Source organism: Callorhinus ursinus, unplaced genomic scaffold (genome assembly GCF_003265705.2).
Source record: "Callorhinus ursinus isolate GAN/ISIS: 27379988/994484 unplaced genomic scaffold, GSC_fseal_2.0 scaffold13, whole genome shotgun sequence".
NCBI classification, from domain to species: Eukaryota; Metazoa; Chordata; class Mammalia; order Carnivora; family Otariidae; genus Callorhinus; species Callorhinus ursinus.
In genome coordinates this window covers 42,738,299-42,754,697 of record NW_027397075.1, presented here as the reverse complement: position 1 = coordinate 42,754,697, position 16,399 = coordinate 42,738,299, and the positions used below count along the sequence as shown (strand labels likewise).

The window sequence follows — 16,399 nt, the reverse complement described above, 5'->3', positions numbered from 1 at the left end:
CAATAAGGCCTCCCAAAATGCTGATGCTGTGGAGCCCTTTGAGAACCACTGTTCTAGACCATGTTTGCCTATGTTGAACTAGTTATGGTTGGAATATTCCACTGTGTTTTGATTCTAGATGATTTGATTAGCTCATTCATCCATTCATACAACATGTTTATTGAGCACCTACCTACTCAGGGAACTGTGGCAGTTACTCTCCATACAAAGAAACACAAAACCTTGTCCTCCAAGAGTCCACAGATTTGTACAGGGGACAGACAAGTAAATAATTATTATATGGTGTGAAAAATATTATAATAACCTGCAAATAATGAAAAAGGTTTAGAAGTAGGCACTAATCTCCTTGCACAGGGAAGTAAAATGTTTAGATGAGATGAATACAAATTGATTCATTCATACAAAGTGATTCATTCTTTTTTTCTTTTGCTCTTTTCCAAGGGTTAAGGGGAGCTAAGATTAACCTATTTAAATAGCATCTAATGTCTGTGGAGTGTTTACTCTGTGTCAGTTACTGTACCAAGTACAGAATGTATTGATGAAAATGTCCGGGGTCAGACTGCTAGCTGTAGCCTGGTCACTTACACTGTGCAACCTCGGACAGGTTGCTCAGCCACTCTGTGCTTCAGTTTCCTCACCAGAGAAAAAAGCTATCGTTCTAGTATCTGCTTCGAAAGATTCTTGAGAAGATTTAAGGTGCCAATGTGGGCAAAATGAACATAGTAAGTTCTCCAATAAAATGTTGCCTCTTATTATCCATATTTTTTAACCTCATGCTGAACATCAGACAATCTGCCTAGAGAAATTTGTACCCTCCAAACTAAATAAATCACCAGGATTTAACCAAGAGAATGATTTGTGGGTAGGTCTGAATGTGGGAATTGCAAGATCTCAGAGCAAGCCTGGGAAGCCCCTGGGGCACCAGCCAGGGTCAGCAGCCCTAGCTGAGCAGTCAGGGAATCTCTTCATCCAGATGCGTCATAAGAAAGGCCTTGAAGGATGGCCAGGATTTTGACCAAAGTGCCTCCCGTCCTCCCATCCTCCCTTCCTCCTGTCCTCCCTTCCTCCCTTCCTGAGATGATGAGGGGGAATTGTCAGGATTGAGGCTTAAAAGCATTCTCAGCAGAGAGAACATCTCTACCCCACAAAGTTTAAGAGGGAAGAGCTCTCAGGCCGGGATCTAGAGTTTCAAACTTAGCTTTGCCATTGAGAGGGCCAGGTTCACCTTCCCTGAGAGATGCTTTATCGATACCCCATCGTCTTCAGGCCCAAATGCCAGGTGGCTGGTGCTGACCGCATTAACTGGGTGTTTCCTACCAGTACCCTCCAAGAGGCAGGTTTTCTATTGCTTCCCCTGAGGCGCAGTCCTCTCCCCTCTTAGGTACCCTTCCCCAGCCCTGAGAGATGTGGTTCTCTGTACTTAGTCCAAGATCAGGGAGTGTTGCCCTAATCCTTGTGGCCTTCCAGGGAGGGACTGTAGTCCACATTCATGCTGAGTGTCCAGTCTGAATTTTCTACCTCCCTCAGACCTAAGTTTACAGCTGAAACTGTAGCTGGATGGGGAAGGCAGAATCTTCGCAGTTTTGTTTTACTCCTTTCCTGAGCTCATCAAAAATAAGAGTGGTACAGCCTTTCTTCTTCCAGAGAGGATTAGAGGATAAAGTCTTTCCTGGGAGATATACCTGGAAAGGGCTTAATAAGTGATAATCCCTGATAACGCCCCTCAAATTATCTACTAACTCTGCCCTCTTAGTAATGAAAAAGACTTCTAGGCATTTCATGAACTCTTTGAAGATTTTTTTTTCTCACCTTTTCTTGTCTCCCTTCTGCTTGCCTTAGATTTAATCAGAGCATTCAGTGTATTAACTTATTCCTTTATTTATTCACTCAACAAACACTTGCTGAGCACCTGCTGAGAGCTAATTTGTGTTCTGTCACAGATACCTAGACAAATAAGACCTGTTCCTTGTTCTTAAGGGGTGTCAAGCCTTGCAGAGGAGAATGACATAAAAGCAAGCACTGATTACCACACAAAGTTAGGTGGTATGACAGCGTTAAGGGCAGGGAGTGATGAGCATGAATGCCTCTGGGAAGGTTTCCCTGACATGGGTAGCACTTAACCAGGGTATGTGCAGAGGCCTTCCAGGTAGAAAAAGTGGAGAGGGTTTTCTAAGCGCTGGAGAGAACATGAGCAAAAGCATAGAACTATGAAAGAACATGAAATATGAAGGAATTGCAAGAAGCAGGGTCTGGTCATGTGCCTTGGCCTAGGGAGGGGCAGCAGCTTTGAGGTGAGCTGGAGAGGTTAGGCTGGAATCAGTCTTGGGAGGGGATTTGGCAAGGGTGGCCATCGGAGGTTTTTAAGCAGAGGAGAGACAGTGAGATATGTTGGTAGGAAAGAACACCTTTCCCCTGCTCTGAAGACTGAGTCCAACTGTGTGGCTGGGAGTCACTTGTCCCACTTTACGAGGTCACCCTGGCCACAAAGTAGCTGTCACCCTACTAGCCGGGGAACTAGCTGGAAGATGAGGTCTTCCAACCTTATCAAATGTTCATGGCCCCAAAGAAACCCGAGTTAAGGTGGACACGTCAAAGGTGTTGAAACAATGTAACATTTGGATGGGATTAAGATATGCAGTTGGTTAGAAACGATTTCCTCTGCCGGCATTGCTGTTGTAAATACCTGCCTTCATAACTCTGTTCTCAGGTATGTTCCAGGTTACAACAACATTGTTATTTTTATCCCCCACCCTCAGTGCAAGAAGCAACACAATGTAATATTTTAAGAAGAGGCCAAACTAGGGTTTGGATGTTGGTTCTACAATATACTGACTGTGGGAGCTTGGACAAGTCCCCTTAGCCTTTCTAAGTTTGGATTTTGTTGCTGTTGTACTTACATGAACTTAAAATTGCACCTGTCTTGCACATGGTTGTGAAGATTAGAGTTAACGTATTTTATGTACCTGGTTCAGTATCCAGCATAGAGTAGGAAGTGGAATAACAAGTGGAAGCTATGATTCTTTTTCCTCCTCAGTTACACTGGAGTCTTAGGATGTAAGTCACAGTAAAATATTTAGGTAAGGATGTTTTAATCAGGTCCTCTTCATATTTCCAGAAACAGGTCTCATTGTTTCCATGTTGGAGCTGCCATTCAAGAGCTTATATACATTCTTACATTAGTCACCTATCATCATTAACATAGTACATTCATAGTATAAAGAAAGTTCTGCAAAGAATGGTAAAAGCAAAAAGCAATTCTTTTCCTAGATTGGGGAAGCAGTGAACGTTATTGTTTTGTTGTCTGTGTTCTGTTTCAACCTTGTTATACCCCCAAACCAATGGGAATGCTCAATTGCAATGAACTTTGGGCATCTTAGGGGAAAGGGGAAGAACAAGAAGAATTTCTAGCAGCAGAATGAACCAGACAGTAGAAAATCAAGAGATGAGAAAAGAGAAAGGTTTGGGGGAGTGGTAGACTTGGAACCCGAAAATGAGAGTCCCTGAGAGAGAGGAGAAACAAAGTGAAGAATATGGTCTGAGTGGGAAGGGCTCTCACATCTGTTGTCTGATGTAGGCACCTACACAAGTGAGGAATTCCCTCCTCAATGTCCCTAACAGATGGTAATCTTGCACAGTTATTCCTTTTTTTTTTTTTCACATCATGGCACACATAGAAAATAATATTTGTATAACACTGGGGTAAATGGATGAAGCTGCTTACAAGTGGAGGTGACCAACCTGGGGCCTCTGACAGGTGAGTAGAATAATACCTTGAGTATACCTGTAACCCAGTGTGCTTTGAGAAACTCTAATCCAGCAGGACCAGAGTGGAGAGCCTCACGCATGCACTCTCAGGACAGGACCTCAGGTGATAAATAGGCACATGGGACTGGGTATTTCATTATCACACCAGTGAAAATTTATTGAGCGTGTTTTCCAGAGATATGTCTTGGATTCTGAAGATGCAAAGACTTGCAAGGCGTGGTTTCTTGCTTTCACGCTGTTGTTACTAGGGAGTAAGAGCGCTTCCTGCGGCCACAGAATAAATGGAACTGGCCTGAGGCTGCTTCAGGGAACCAACTGGGCTTACCAGCCTTGCCTAGTGTGTGATGCACAATCATTAATTAGCATAGGGATGTTCAGTGATAAATTAATTCATCTGCTCAGAAATCATTGTGGAGGGAAGACTGAAAGCTAAGAAAAATGATTATTTGAAGCTTTTTTCTCAAGTGTCTCCTCTTATGTGCTATGCTAAATATTTGTTAGCGAGGTATACTGGCTGTATGTCAGCAGAGATGCCAATTTACAGGGGATGTGGTATTTATTACCAGAGAAGGAAACTCCTAGAGGCCTGTGAAGCAGAAGGCTAGTGGTGGTAAAGTCTCCCATTAGCCAATGACATTATTGAGAATCTCTTGTTTGAAGAATAATCATCTAGGCGTTAGCAGAGTGAACAGAGAAATTAAAGATGCAGTTCTGTTTTTGAGAAACATTTTAGCCCTAATGGGAAAGTAGGACCAATATGTGAAAGAGACAGAATATATATAAAAAAAGGTCTGTAAATAAGTACAAATAAAAACTCGTGCAGCACTTAATGTTCTCTTTTCTATAGTAGGTATTTCTACTCATGACTTAGCCTTCGTTAAGATACCAAGAATCTTGAGGACTGTTTTCCGTTCTTACTCATTTTGTGCGGAGTACACACTCAAAGGTGTTGAATGAACATGCTACTCTGGGTTGTCTAAGTGCTGGGGGATTTCTGGAGGGAAGTAGAGTGATGTGCTTAGGGGAAGCCTTATAGAGGCTGAGCAGTGTTTTCAAGTATGAGAAACTCATGGTTTGGCAGAGGGAGGGGACAGGAGAGGGAAGAAAGAGGAGCTTGTAGGCAGTGAGCAAATCCAAATAAACACTGAGGCCACCACTCAAGGTCCTCCATGACCTGCCTTCCTAACTACTGCCAAGAACAACTCTTTGTGGTCTCCTCATTTCTGCCCATTTCTTTCTCCTTGGACTCTCTTCCTCCATTGATTGGCCAATCTAAATCTTCCCCCTACTTTGAGTCCAGGTGAAGGTACAGCCGCAGGAAGCCTTCCATGATACTTCTGATCTCAGTCCTTTCTTCATTAAATCCAGTAAGAGTATTCACAGGTCTGAGCTCCATGCTCTTAGGGTTCAGAGGGAGTGAGAGACAGCGTCAAAAGAGTCTTCAACCTGGGGATGTAGCTTCCAAATGAGATTGTGAGGCTAGACTAATTACAAACAAAATAACTAGAGGGAACTGGGCTATGGACACATAGTTTTAGTATGAAACTGAGCAGTACAGAAGTGCTGTGCAGAGTGAACTGGGGGTCCTAAGTCCTGCATCCCAGTTCTACTTCTATAGCCAATTAGTGGAGTGTCTTTCAGCAGTCACCTGGCTTTTGATTCTCAGTTCTTCACCTGTGAAATGAGGGGTTTGTGCAAGATGCTATGATTCCTTCTATCTAATCTGCAAGATGATAAAGGCTTGAGGACTTACACTGAATGGAAAGTAGTGATTGGTTAGCTGGAAGGGACAGGGACCAATGGAAAAGTAATAAATGATAACTAGAAGGATTGATCCCTGAGGACCATAGGATAGAGAGAACCAGCTAGGGACTGGTGGAAGACCTGTTTTCCTGGTATTATCAGCACAGTCTTTCTGGAATACAATGGACCCTCCACAAAGCTCCCGCAGTGTACAGGGTCTATCAAGCCTCATGTACCCTTTGTCCCTGAGCCTTAAAGGAACAGTCTTCTAAGACTCTCTCTCTCTCTCTTTTTTTAATATTTTATTTATTAGAGACAGAGACAGAGAGTACGAGCAGAGAGAGAGAGTCAGAGGGAGAGGAAGAAGCAGGCTCCCCGCTGAGTAAGGAGCCCAATGTGGGGCTCGATCCTAGGACCCTGGGATCGTGACCTGAACTAAAGGCAGTTACTTAACCGACTGAGCCACCCAGGCGCCCTGGGACTCTCTCCTCTTTTGTTCTCTGATTCCTGAATTTCTTGAAAAAGTACATCAAGTCTCTTATCAGCAAGCGCTGTAGAACGGGTGAAGGGGTGATGGGTTTTAGCTAATCATCATAGGATGCATCCTCTTTAATTTCCTCTTTCAGTCACCTACTTTGGCCAGCCTGCACACGATGCTGTCAGAACAACACACTCACCTTTTCCCAGAGCAAAGCAACATCCCAGCCTGGATGGCTTAGTAGAGAGTCAACTCTGTCCTGGCTTTTCAGAGGCTCTGAAAATGTCTGCTGCCTAGCTCCTTGGGTTGCAGGGCAGGAGGACCTCTCTGTCTCTCCCTCTCCCTCCCTCTTTTTTTCCCCAATAGTATTTGTTTTCTCTCATTATTAAAAACAAACAAAAATCACTGCAGGAGAAGTTTCAAAGTACAGAAAAGTATAAAAAGATTATTTAAAAATGTCTAATTTCTACCCCTCCCATTACCATCACTGTTTAACATTTTTCACTATTTTGACGAAAATAGGGTTTTCTGTTAAAATGTGTTCATGACCCTGAACTATTTGAATAAACTGCTCAATTTTATTTGGGGAAAACTTAAAGCCTTTTATTATAGAAATTTTCAAATGTATGCAGAACTAGAGAGGAGAGAATATTGAGCCCCCATGCAATCCAGCCCCAGCTTTGGCAGATGCAAGAAGACCTTCTTTAAATGACCTGTTCTCTCCACGGTGGGTTCGTGGGCCAGAGCTCAGAGAGGGAGCGGACAGGATAAACATCACATAACAGGGATGTTGGAATTATTAGGATTTAGCCAGAGAGATTGTAAGGATCGCAGGGCCCTGAGCCATGTGGGTTGTAAGGCCTGGCTTCTATGGACACACAGTCATGTCTGCCTTCCCGGTCCGAAGTGGCACCACTTACCCTCTCTCCGTTTGATGGTATTTATGTGAGTCCTCTTCTGAGGTGTGCGGATGGATGTTTACTGACCCATCAATGCCTGTCTGCCCAGTGCTGGTGGGGATCAGCACCTATGGCCAGGATGGGGCAGTACTTGGCCTATGATGCTGAGCAGAGCTCCCGACATGCAGCTCCTGACCCTGGTCTCATCGGCATCCTTCTGCTGCCTTGGGACTAGGCTGGGGGTGCTGTTCCTTCCTGGCTTGCTTTGCTGAACTGGTTCTGCTGTTTTCCCACTGGCAAGAGAAGGGGAGGAATAGGTGGTGAAATGTCCAATAGGCAGTTACTCCTTGAGGTGCTTTTGCATCTGGACTCAGGCACTGCTGCATCCTCGGTGGCCGTCCCTGAGAAAGTGGCTGCTGGCCATGCAGTCCGGGGGCTTGGAACAACCAGAACGTGTGCTGAGTCTTGACTGTTTATCACGGGCCCCTCTCTATGCCAGATGCTGCCCTTGGAGCTTGTCTGTGTGGGGAGACTGGCAGTGTTGGCTAAATATGCTCAGGGAGCAGAGACATAATAAAATGCTTTGCCTTTAGGACTGACAGGCTCAGCCTCCTTGCCGGGTGGGGGGGGGGGGGTGGTGGTGCAGGTGGTTGTGTTTTACTGGGAGCTCTCTGGCCTCACTCTTTCCACCTGCTCTGCCATCCTTCTTTCTTGCCTGGGTGGGGCGGGGAAGACCACTCTTCCTTTCTGGCTGCCAGATCCCAGTGTCAGCTTTCCTATTTATTTTTGTTCTCCCCCGGAAGGTGGTAATGGCATGGATAGGATTGCTTTTAAAAGACCTGGGGTAAATGAGATCTGGAGAGTCTAGAGTTCTGAAGCAGGTGACCATTTATGGTTCTCCGTGACTCCAGGTCACTTTGCTGATTTGGGCCTCAGCTTCCTCTTCTACCAAAGGAAGCATTGGATCGCACGTTCTCAAATTCTTCCAAGACCAGGGATGGAATTCCTGGTATGCAGGGAACCAGGATGGATAATCCATATGCTTTTAGTTGCCAGGGGTTGTAGAGGAGGCTGTACCTTGTGTCCTTTTCCTAAAATGTGAGCGTGGTCAGAGGGGTGTACATGGCTCTGCCCTTGGAAATAGCCAACTCTGTGACTCGGGGCTGGGATGTTGCCACTTTGTAAGGCTGGTCAAAACGCTGATGAGAAAAGGATATAATGCCTTAAGTCAGATTCCCTGTAAACAGACATTGGGACAGATTCTTGTGGCAGTGATTTATTATTGAGGGACTGCTTTCCAGAGAAAACTGTAAGGATATAAGGGAAGCAGGATAGGTTAGGGGGAAAAATATTAAGAGATGTGGTTTCAACAGTTTTAACCTCAGCCTGATCCCACAGGCAGCTCCAGAATGTGAATTGCAACCCAGCGGTGGTCCCACCCAGAGGAAAAGGGGCCGGACCATGGATAACCTTCCATCGGTTAATTATTGCCTATAGGTCACCCCCATTCCAAGGGCAGGCATAAACTCCCAGGTGAGGCAGGTCTCTCGGCCAGGGCCAGACTTCTGAGAAGGGCCCAGGTGTGAGCCCTTAGCAGCCAACACAACATAGCAGCCAACACAACATGGGCGCACCTGCAGCTAGAGGCTACGTGACGGGGGCAACACAGAATTTGCCCCATCCAGGCAGGTGAGAGCCAGATAGGGAGCAGGGGAGGAGGCCAGGTGGGAGAGGGTTATTCTGGATGTAAATCCTGAGCACATCTCGGTCCTGAGCAAAGAGGGAGTGTGGATGGCTCAGCATTTGCAGGGAAATGCTCAAATGTGACTTTCCAATTAGGCCGACATAACTGCTGATGATAAAAGTCAGGATAATGGTAGATTTGAGGAGAGGGAGATGGTGCCTAGGATAGGGCAGGAGGGAAGCACCGGGGCTATCTGGGTGCTGGTCGTACAATTATGTACACCTGGCAGAAAACCCATCAAGGGGTGCCCTCACAATTCATGGATGTTTCAGGATAATCCCCGCATAGAAGTGCGGGGGCTGCTCTCACAGGGTGGTGGGAGTTCATTCCGAGAGGGCCTCCCCACCCTCATTTCTCTTCCCCTGTGTCACCCACTTCACGGCACTCCTTCATCTTCACTTTTCTCTCTTTTCTGTTTCCCCTTCATAATGTACCTTTTCCCTGCTTTTCTGGCCTCTGCTGTCTCAGCCAAGGTAGTGTCTTAGACAGTCATGTGACTCTGTTCTCCAAAAGCTTCAGCGCATCCTTTCCTGACCCCCTGGACCAGATCAGATGCCCCTTTGCATCCCTGCCCAGTGTGGCCCCTTCACAGCCCACAGGTCAAAGGCACATGTATGTGTGCTGATCTCTTTAACGCGGGTCCCCTGATATGCTGGGATTCACAAGGTCCAGGGCCTGTGGCTGTTTTGCTCATTGTTTATCCCCAACACCTAGGAGACTGTCACAAAGTATGTGCTCCACAAATGTGCAGAACAAAATATGGCCTTTCAGCTCTGCAACATGAGCTCCAAGTGCCTTGGGGTGGAAGAGGAGCTGTCGGCCCCGGAGCTGGGATGAAGCAGAGGCAAAGGGAGGCCGTCAGCCGGGGGATGTCTGGTGTGCTGCCCTTAGGGAAGGTGGTACTTGGTGGAGTCGGTCTTTGGCTTCTGTCCCTTTCCTTCCCCATGCTTGCCCTCCCTGAACTTCTTTTTCCTGGGGTGGTCAGCGGAGGCCTTGGACAGATGCTTTTGCTGAGATGAATGGCCTGGTCTTCTTGGCAGCCTCAGGTGGTGTTTCCAACCATATCCTGACCTGAGATCAGTTGGTGATTTCAAAGAACTCTGGGGACAGAGCCTCTCAGCCTGTGGTTCTCAACTGGGAACTGTTTTTCCCCCTCAGGACATTTGGCAATTCCAGAAACACCTTTGGTTATTACAGCTGGGGGAGTGCCACTGGCATCTAGTGGGTAGAACCTAGGGATCCTGCAAATGTACCCCACAGGATAGCATTGTCCAGAGTTAGCCCACAATGAAGAATTATCCAGCCCAAGGTGCTAGCGGTGTCCTGGCTGAGAAACCCCGCAGTAGGCCAGCCCAGGCTTGCCAGCAGATGCTGTCTCCAGCCTGGGAAGCAGGTGTGTCCCACAGACACTCTTTTTTCCTGAAAGGATCCTAGAATCCATACCCTCCTTACCCCCAGCCCCAGCTCATGCAGCCTCCTTGGTCAGATTTGCTCTGTGAAGGGCATGTACATGGAAGAGGCCCCTCCACATTTTTTCCAGAGCCCCGTGGAACCTTGACAGAGACCTGCTTCCAAGAGTGAGGGCCTAGCTCTGCTTCTATAGCTTTAGTGCAGGAGAACCACGGGAGCCCCCGCCCCTTCATCTTGCTGTCTCCATCCTCGTGTTTCTCTTCAATCTTGCTCCTCCCACCCCGCCTTCTCCCATTTCCCCCAGTGCTCCAGAGATTAATGTGATAATTGCCATGCGTGCCTGTTTACGCAGGGAGTGGGTGCACTCACCACCCCCAGTTGGGCAGGTTCCCAAAGGAACACATTTCACGGTGTCAGGACTGGTACCGCTGAGCACTCCCTGTGCAGGTGGGCTGCCACCCCCGACTGCTTTCTCTGTCTGTCGTTACCCCTGTCACGTGCACATGTACGTGTGTGTGTGTCACTCGGGGAGTCAGCAGGTGAGAAAGACAGAGAGCGGCCAGCCTGCCGGTCGAGGGGCTTGTCTGAGTTGGGTGGGTGGAGAATCTGTACCTTCACTAAGAGGACATTGTCCCAAAGAAAAACACTCTTCTGTAATGGCTAACAAAGAGTAGGTGTTCCATGAATGGTGGGGAACGAAGACGCTGCTCAGGCATCCTTCTCTGAAGAGAGAAGCCTGGTTTATCCTTAGCTGCTCCGCCACAGCAGGCTGGGCAGGGGAGGTGCCACTGTGAGACTCTTGGGCCAGAAGCCAGTGAAACACGTTCAGAAAGCTGGGGGTCTCCTTCCCCAGCATCTTGCTCAGAGTACTTAGCATGGCTGCCTCCGATTCCTGAAGGAAGATGCGCGAGGGAAGGTAGAGTGTGATGATGCCACAGGCAAGCGGCTTGTCCGAGTCGCAGAAGCAGAAGGATTTGGAGACAGGAGCAGAGAACAACTGCTTCTCACCTTGGCAGCCCTAGTGTTTGTCCCCTCCCCCTGTGACACAGACACCTGGACTCTCGAGAGAAAACACAGGCACAACTCTAAGGTCGCACTGGCTACTTTGTCCTTGGCTTACCTGACTCCCACCTCACGTGGCTTCAGGGCACTTGCTCACCGGAGAGTTGTCAATTACTTTCTTCTTTCTTAATAGTGACGAATCAGAAGGAGATTGAAGTTCTAACTAGCATCAGAAAGAACCTTGCCATTTTGGAGGAGGGAAATTGGAAGTCCTTTGCCCCCTTCCTGCTGAGTTATGTCCCCTTGTCCTACTGGATTTGTCACTGATCCATTGACAGGCATGTGAGGTGAGGGTGAGGCCTCCTGGTGGGGCAAGATGGGAGGCGAGTAACCAGAAGGAAACCTGAGGGAGAGGAGAGAAGTGTAGAGGGTGCGGCAAGTCTATTAAAAGGTTTGTGAATAATCTCGGGGAGCTGTCAAGCTGCCTTCTCCAGAAGAATCTTCATACCGTCAGTCATCTGTAATGACCCGCAGGGTATAGTGCTGCTGTCCCCCTAGCCTTTCTTTTTCTCCTTCTCTTCCCCTTCCTCCTCTTTTTCTCATCAAACAGGGACTGATGTCATAGTGGATGACAGTTTTTCTTAAAAAACAATTCAGACAAACCTTGAGGGGAATATCAGAATGAACAATTTTGGGGGGTACGTTTTAAGCACGAGAATCCTCTTATTCAAACTGGGGTCGTGTATGGGTTAGTTGACAAATACTGCAGGTGCCAGACACTTCACTAGGTACCAGGTATAGAAATGAACAGTGAAGTTTCTTGCCTTAAGGTGGGTTAAATCAAAGCCAAAGCATTGTCACAACACATGGCTAAAGAGACACTTTCTGTCCTTGCTTTTTCTGGAAGAATTGAGGAGTGTGTTCCAGACTTTCGGTCCTTTGGGGAGAGTCCTTTCATCCCTGCATTTCACAGGCTGTATTTCCTCATATGTTAAAAGATTTCCTTCAAAAAAGGGGGTTTCATAATCCAGGCAGTATGTGAAATGATATTGAAGTTAGTAATATTTCTTTCATGAGTCTTTTCACAGGCTAAGGGGAAAATATAATCTGTTGTGTTTCCTAAGTTCCTTTGGTTACCGAAGTTCATTTTCCACAGAACACATTAACATCTTACAGATGACTAGCAAGGAGGAGAACACTATTTGGGAAATGCTCTTCACTCTACAGCCTCTCTGGCAAATCATCCCCCAACTGAAATTGCTCTAGCCATCCTCAAACTGTAGCTCAGTCGCTTCTGGGACCAAAGACACCTTAACAGCATGTTTCATCGTTGCCACTGCTGGCACCAACTCAGGTGTCTTGGCAGCTGAGCCCTGATCTGGGTGTTGGGAGCAGACTTGGTCCTTGCTGCCAAAGAATGCTGGGGGCGGGGGGCACTGGCTAAGCCATATAGTAGGTGAAACTTGTTGGTCTGGTGCACCACTGGTGAGCCATCCAAGTTAACCAGTCTTTATAAAATGTTGTATTTGTAATCATGAATAAAGATATAGCTATTTATACAAGGGTCATGTAATCCATCCCTCAGCTTACAGGAAGGACCATGTCTTAACTGTCTCAGAAAAAACAGCTTCCTATGTTCATTAACATCCCTTGTGGCTGGCCCTCAGTGTCTAGTTCTTCTACATCTTCTTTCTGATAATCAGGGGCACTTTTCTCTGAGGTCTGGTCCACATCTTCTCTGCTTGCACATAACTGACCAGACCTGGTTGAACTAAAGAGTTAGATCTTACGCACACTGAAATTGGCAGATCCCCACCTTTGCCCCATCCAGTTCAGCAGGTGTTTGTTTTTAATTTATATTCTGCTTCATTTGCAGTCACCTGTCTCTGAACAGTGTGGGGACAAGACGAAAGACACAAGTTTGGTGAAAGAGGTTGCCTTAAAAGCTATTTTTAATGGAAAAATCTACTATGCAGTGATAGCTTCCATGATCAGTGGGAAGCTATATTCTGTGTACTGACATATTTGAATGGGAGACAGATAGAAAATTAGGTAATTTTGAGAGAAAAGATAGAATGCCCTAGAAGTCCACAGAAAGCATGAGAACAATGAGTCAAAATATGTTTGCAAAGTTGAGTAGTGAGAGGGAGAAAAAGGTAAATCACAGGGACAAAGAAGCATTTTGCCATAGAAATTCTGAGTTCAGATCTTAATTTTACTAATTTAGCCTGTGAATTTTAGGCATGGCATTTGACTTTGGCCTAGTTTCTCCAGTGAACTGAGAATAAAATATCTTTTAACTGTTTCAAATGGGTATTCAAGTTTGCGTGTGAGGGGCCGGTGTGGGAATGGGAGGATTTCAAAGCCCTGCATAGTAAAATGTGATTCAAGGAGACTATTTAGAAAGATTTGGAGTTGATATTATGGGGAGAGAGAGTCAAAGTGAAGTTTAGTTGAGAGGCTCAAGTGTTAGAGTTTTCAAAATGTTCCCAAACTGTTTCTAGATCCTAATAAGGCACCATTCCAAGAGTTGCTGCCTTTGGCTAAGCCATGTGGTATAATCCTCCCTCAACCCCCCACCATTCAAGGGCCTTGCATCTCACTTATAGTATGAAAATCCAGAATATGAATTGCCAAGCACTTTTCACTTCACTGTGTGTTAGCATTAGAGAGGAAGAGATCGCTCTTCAGATTGAATCCTTGTTCTGTCCAGAGCCTTGCTGGGGCCAAGCCTGAGCCTGCTCTGTACTATTGGACTATGATAGAAGAAAGTAAGCCAGAGCTGAGGACCAAGGGCTGAGCAGGATGTGGATGACACTAAGGTCTTCCAAGCAGCCCTGTCAAGGCTCTCGCCAGCATCCGTGGAATAGACTGATAGACCTAGCTTGCCTCTGACTTGTTGAGAATTTGTCTGATTTAGACTCCAAAAGCTTGGAACTGACATCACTAAACACTATAAAACCTGTAATTGTTCGCATGATCTTGGAAAAGTACTTGACCTCTCTGGATTCAGTTATCTCAGCTGTTAAGTGAGGGTTTTGGACAAATCCTACTCAGGATCTCATGTGAGGCTCATGCAGTGTCCTTTCCTCTGTACATGGTGGAATATGAGTTAACCCACAGTAACACCAAATTGGGAATGAAGCAGGCAGTGTTAATTGTATTGCCCTGTGCTTGCTGTATCACCATATATGTGAAGCTTCAGGAAGGGAGACCTCCTTCTGGCAGATGGTTTTGGTAAAACATTAAGGAACGATTTTTCTTTCTTTCAGACCAATGATGCCTTAGGAGCCACCTGGAACTGGCTGTACTTCATCCCCCTCATCATCATTGGATCCTTCTTTGTTCTCAACCTAGTTCTGGGAGTGCTCTCCGGGTAAGCCAGACGTTCCTCTCTCCTCTTAACTTCTTTACAACTGTAAACCAATGCTCCTGACTACCAACCAATTCATTCATCTAATGTTCGTTTAGAAGACATCTACTGAGCAGCCCCCATGTGCCAAGTGCTATTCTAGCAGCTGCGGATACAGTAGTGAACATTGTTCTAATCATGTTTATTTTTCTTAGGAGTTAAAAAGTATTTAAACCACATGCAACATTGAACATGATACCTAGTAAGAGTTCATGTATCCATCCATCCTTTCATTCAGTCATTCAACAGTCATAGACCTTCTTTGTCAAACAGGTGCTGGTTGCGAGGGATATAAAGTTGAATAAGATGTAATCTTTACCTTCAAATGTTATTATTCTGTCATGTATTGAACATCAAATCCCATATTTGTAGCTTGGATTAGTGTACCTCAGTCAGCAAGTACTCAGTGTCCAGTGCCATGGTAAGCATTGCAAAGAGCACACAAAGTCTCAGGCATGGTTCCTGTCCTTAAGAAAATTGTACTTCATGGGGCACCTGGGTGGCTCAGTTGGTTAAGTGTCCCACTCTTGATTTCAGCTGGGGTCATGATCTTAGGGTAATGGGATTGAGCCCTGCATCAGGCTCTGTGCTCAGCATCGAGTCTGCGTGGGATTCTCTCTCTCTCTCCTTCTGTCCCCCCCCCCCCCCCCTCTCTCTCTCTCTCTCTCTCTCTCTCTCTCTCTCTCTCAATAAATAAAATCTTTAAGAAAAAAGGAAATCATTTTGTAGACAGGACAACACACTTGAAACAGGGAATGGAAATTCTTTTACTTACTAATATAAGCTATAGATCATTTTGTGGAAGGAACAAATCTATTTAGTCTGAAGTTACCAGGAATGGTTTCATAAAGGACTGGGCTTTTGCTTGGATGTACAAGATGTAATAGGATAAAATAGAATATATGTGAGTGAACATTCCAGGAAGGAGAGCACCACACCATAAGCAAAATTGAAGAAATGGGACTCATCTTATAGTGGGAAAAGAATGTTATGCAACCTGACTTATCTAGAGCTGATACTTTACTTTGGGAAATGAAAAGTATAAAATTAGGGCTATTACAGGGGTCAATTTTAGAGGGTCTTAGATTTTTCTAAGCAAAACTGGACTTAATTTCTTCTCTGAGTAGCATAAGTTCTTCAAGTGGAAATTAAATGGTGGTGCTTCTGTTTCAGCATAGCAGATTGAACCAAGTTTGTCATGTCTTGTAACGCTACTAACACAGGAAATAAATTTTAAGAAGGGCATAGTGATAGAACAAGAGAGGAAATGACAAAGATGAGAGATGTCAATAAAAGTTTTGAAGGCAGAGAGTAAATGGTAACTTATCTAGTGGTGGGAAAGCTGAGGTTTAATTGCCTTTGGTGAGGAATGCCAATAAAAAGGCAAAATGATTGTCCTTCAGAACCTTCCACAGTCCTGGAGAGGCTCGGGAATTGAAGGTACCACATATGTCTGAGAGATGAAGTATGGGTGCCACTAAAAACAAGAGGATTGGTCAAAAGTCCTCCTAAGGAACACTTAGATGCCCTCTTGCCCAACACCTTAGATCTCTACCCCCAAACACTTCTGACAGGTATCTGCCCTGCCCTCCCCAGTGAAAGTCAGAAGACATCCTGTCTCTGTAGACGCTGAATCAGAAATTTGCAATGGTAACATCAGGGACTTCTGAGGGTAGGGGTGATATGTTGTAGTGAAGTCCACAAACTGAACATTATGCTCCCAGCCTACATCTACTGTTGACTCCCAAAAGTGGATCAATCTGGTAAGGGTAAGTAGGATTCCTCTGTGGGGAAACTGTCCATCTTAAGAGAAGAATCTTATGTATGTTGATATCTGAGGATGGACAGAGAAATGGCTCCCACCCATCACCCTCAGTGAGGCTCCTATTAGTTTCCTATGGCTGCTGCAACAAATTAACACAACTAGGTGGCTTCACACTATGAAA

The 16,399-nt window shown here is 45.7% G+C and overlaps 1 protein-coding gene across 2 annotated transcripts in view; it reads left to right on the top strand.

Moving 5' to 3' along the window:
- Nucleotides 1-16,399, top strand: part of CACNA1E (calcium voltage-gated channel subunit alpha1 E) — a 500,959-nt gene that overhangs the window by 338,275 nt on the left and 146,285 nt on the right. For both annotated transcript variants that reach the window (XM_073900155.1, XM_073900154.1), the window contains one exon: nucleotides 14,314-14,417. In XM_073900155.1, coding sequence (XP_073756256.1) covers nucleotides 14,314-14,417 — 104 coding nt within the window. The remainder of the gene's footprint in view (nucleotides 1-14,313; nucleotides 14,418-16,399) is intronic.